This window comes from Acanthisitta chloris, unplaced genomic scaffold (genome assembly GCF_000695815.1).
Source record: "Acanthisitta chloris isolate BGI_N310 unplaced genomic scaffold, ASM69581v1 scaffold34525, whole genome shotgun sequence".
NCBI lineage: Eukaryota > Metazoa > Chordata > Aves > Passeriformes > Acanthisittidae > Acanthisitta > Acanthisitta chloris.
The window spans coordinates 1-1547 of NW_008673697.1; the positions used below are offsets into that span (position 1 = coordinate 1).

The window sequence follows — 1547 nt, forward strand, 5'->3', positions numbered from 1 at the left end:
CCTGCAGGGCCTCAGGATCCTGGCTGGGGGCTGGCTCCGCTCCGTAAACCTGCAGGAACCAAGAAGAGAAGGGGTCAATTTTCATCAGGCTCTTTACCCCACTTCCCGCAAGAGAGGCAACAACCTGACCACAGCTTCAAAAAACATCTGCTCCTCAAGTCTGGGAGCCAAGGGGATCATGATCTTGTTCCACACACAGGGCCAACGTCTCCTCATCCCAGCACCAGTCCTGGTACCCAGCAGGACCCACAGTATCCCCCATCCCCTTTATGGAACCGAACTTACAGAGCAGGAAGCGACGCAGGTTCTGCGCAGATCCCCCCGACACTAGGTAAGCCCAGGCAGCGGCAGCAGCCATCAGCAGGTAGGAGGGCACAAGGCTGCCCACGTATAGGGGGTTGCAGAACGACTGGGGAGAGAGGTGGGAGAAGACGTGAGAGCAGGCAGGAGAGGACAGGGACAGGATGGATGGCAGTGTCACCACACCAACAAGTAGAGTGGGACAGGGGACACTGACTCCACAATTTGGTCTGTGAAGGGCCAGCTGCTTCACTAGTGCCAAAGGCTGGTTCCATCAACACAGGGACCAGTATCCCAAATACAGCTCCCAGTGCGGAGCTCTGCTCCCAGTTACTCACCGACCCTGAAACAGCAAGGTGCATGACAACGACCGCCATTATCTCCCACCAGCGCTGATGCTCACAGCCGTGGAAGAAGAGGATCCCCCAGAAGGTGTGAAGGAAAATCAGCACCATGGTCATAAAAGCTGCAAGGAGCAGCAGAGAGGTGTCACTAGAGAATCACCCACCATCACCTGGCCTGCAAGCTCAGGGAAGGGATGGAGAGGAGTAAGCAAAGGCAACTAGAGACACTGCAGGGCCAGACTGGGAGGTGCTGGGGCAGGCCCTGAGCATGAGAGAGATGGGAGAGAAGAGCAGGGAGTGTCACAGGGAACAGGAAGAAGAGTTTGGCACAGATAGATGCAAGAGGGGCTGAGGTGCAGGAGGATGCAGCATGCAGTGGACAGCATAGAAGGAAAACTCCATCCTCTGGGATCTGCTGCCTCTGTGGCTGGGCAGAGACTTGAGCAAAGGGTGCCAGTCACTCACCTGAGGTCAGGAAGTACAGCTGTGAATCCCCATGGATGCCCACAGTGCCAGGCCCTAATGCATCAGCCAGCAGATTGATCATGGAGAAGGCGCCACTCATGAGACCAAAGCCCACGCCAGCCACTGCCAGGATAGGGACACTGTCAAGCCCTGACCCTCCCAGGGGCCACCCCAGGCACCTCCCAGCCAGTTCTGGCACGGAAAACCTCCCTTTGCTCCCAGCACTCCCTGTCTGGGCTTGTTCCCAGCCCCACAGTTTGGGTGCTCCACTCCACACAGCACTCACCATATGCCATTTGCTGGATGGAAATGGGGGAGCAGCCGTCCTCACTGAGGGCCACCAGCCCCTCGATGGCCTTCCTGTGGGGTGAGAGTACACTGGAGCCCAGCACAGACACCTCCCAAGGCATGGTGCAGCACTCACTCTGCACCATGCCA

At 57.7% G+C, this 1547-nt stretch overlaps 1 protein-coding gene across 1 annotated transcript in view; it reads right to left on the reverse strand.

Annotated features, from left to right (window-relative positions):
• Positions 1 to 11: 11 nt before the first annotated feature.
• LOC103802564 (gamma-secretase subunit Aph-1b-like) overlaps positions 12 to 1547 on the reverse strand; it is a 3527-nt gene continuing 1991 nt past the window's right edge. The window contains exons 3-7 of the mRNA XM_009075048.1: positions 1396 to 1469; positions 1110 to 1232; positions 639 to 766; positions 286 to 409; positions 12 to 49 (exon numbers count right to left, since the gene is read on the reverse strand). Coding sequence (XP_009073296.1) covers positions 12 to 49; positions 286 to 409; positions 639 to 766; positions 1110 to 1232; positions 1396 to 1469 — 487 coding nt within the window. The remainder of the gene's footprint in view (positions 50 to 285; positions 410 to 638; positions 767 to 1109; positions 1233 to 1395; positions 1470 to 1547) is intronic.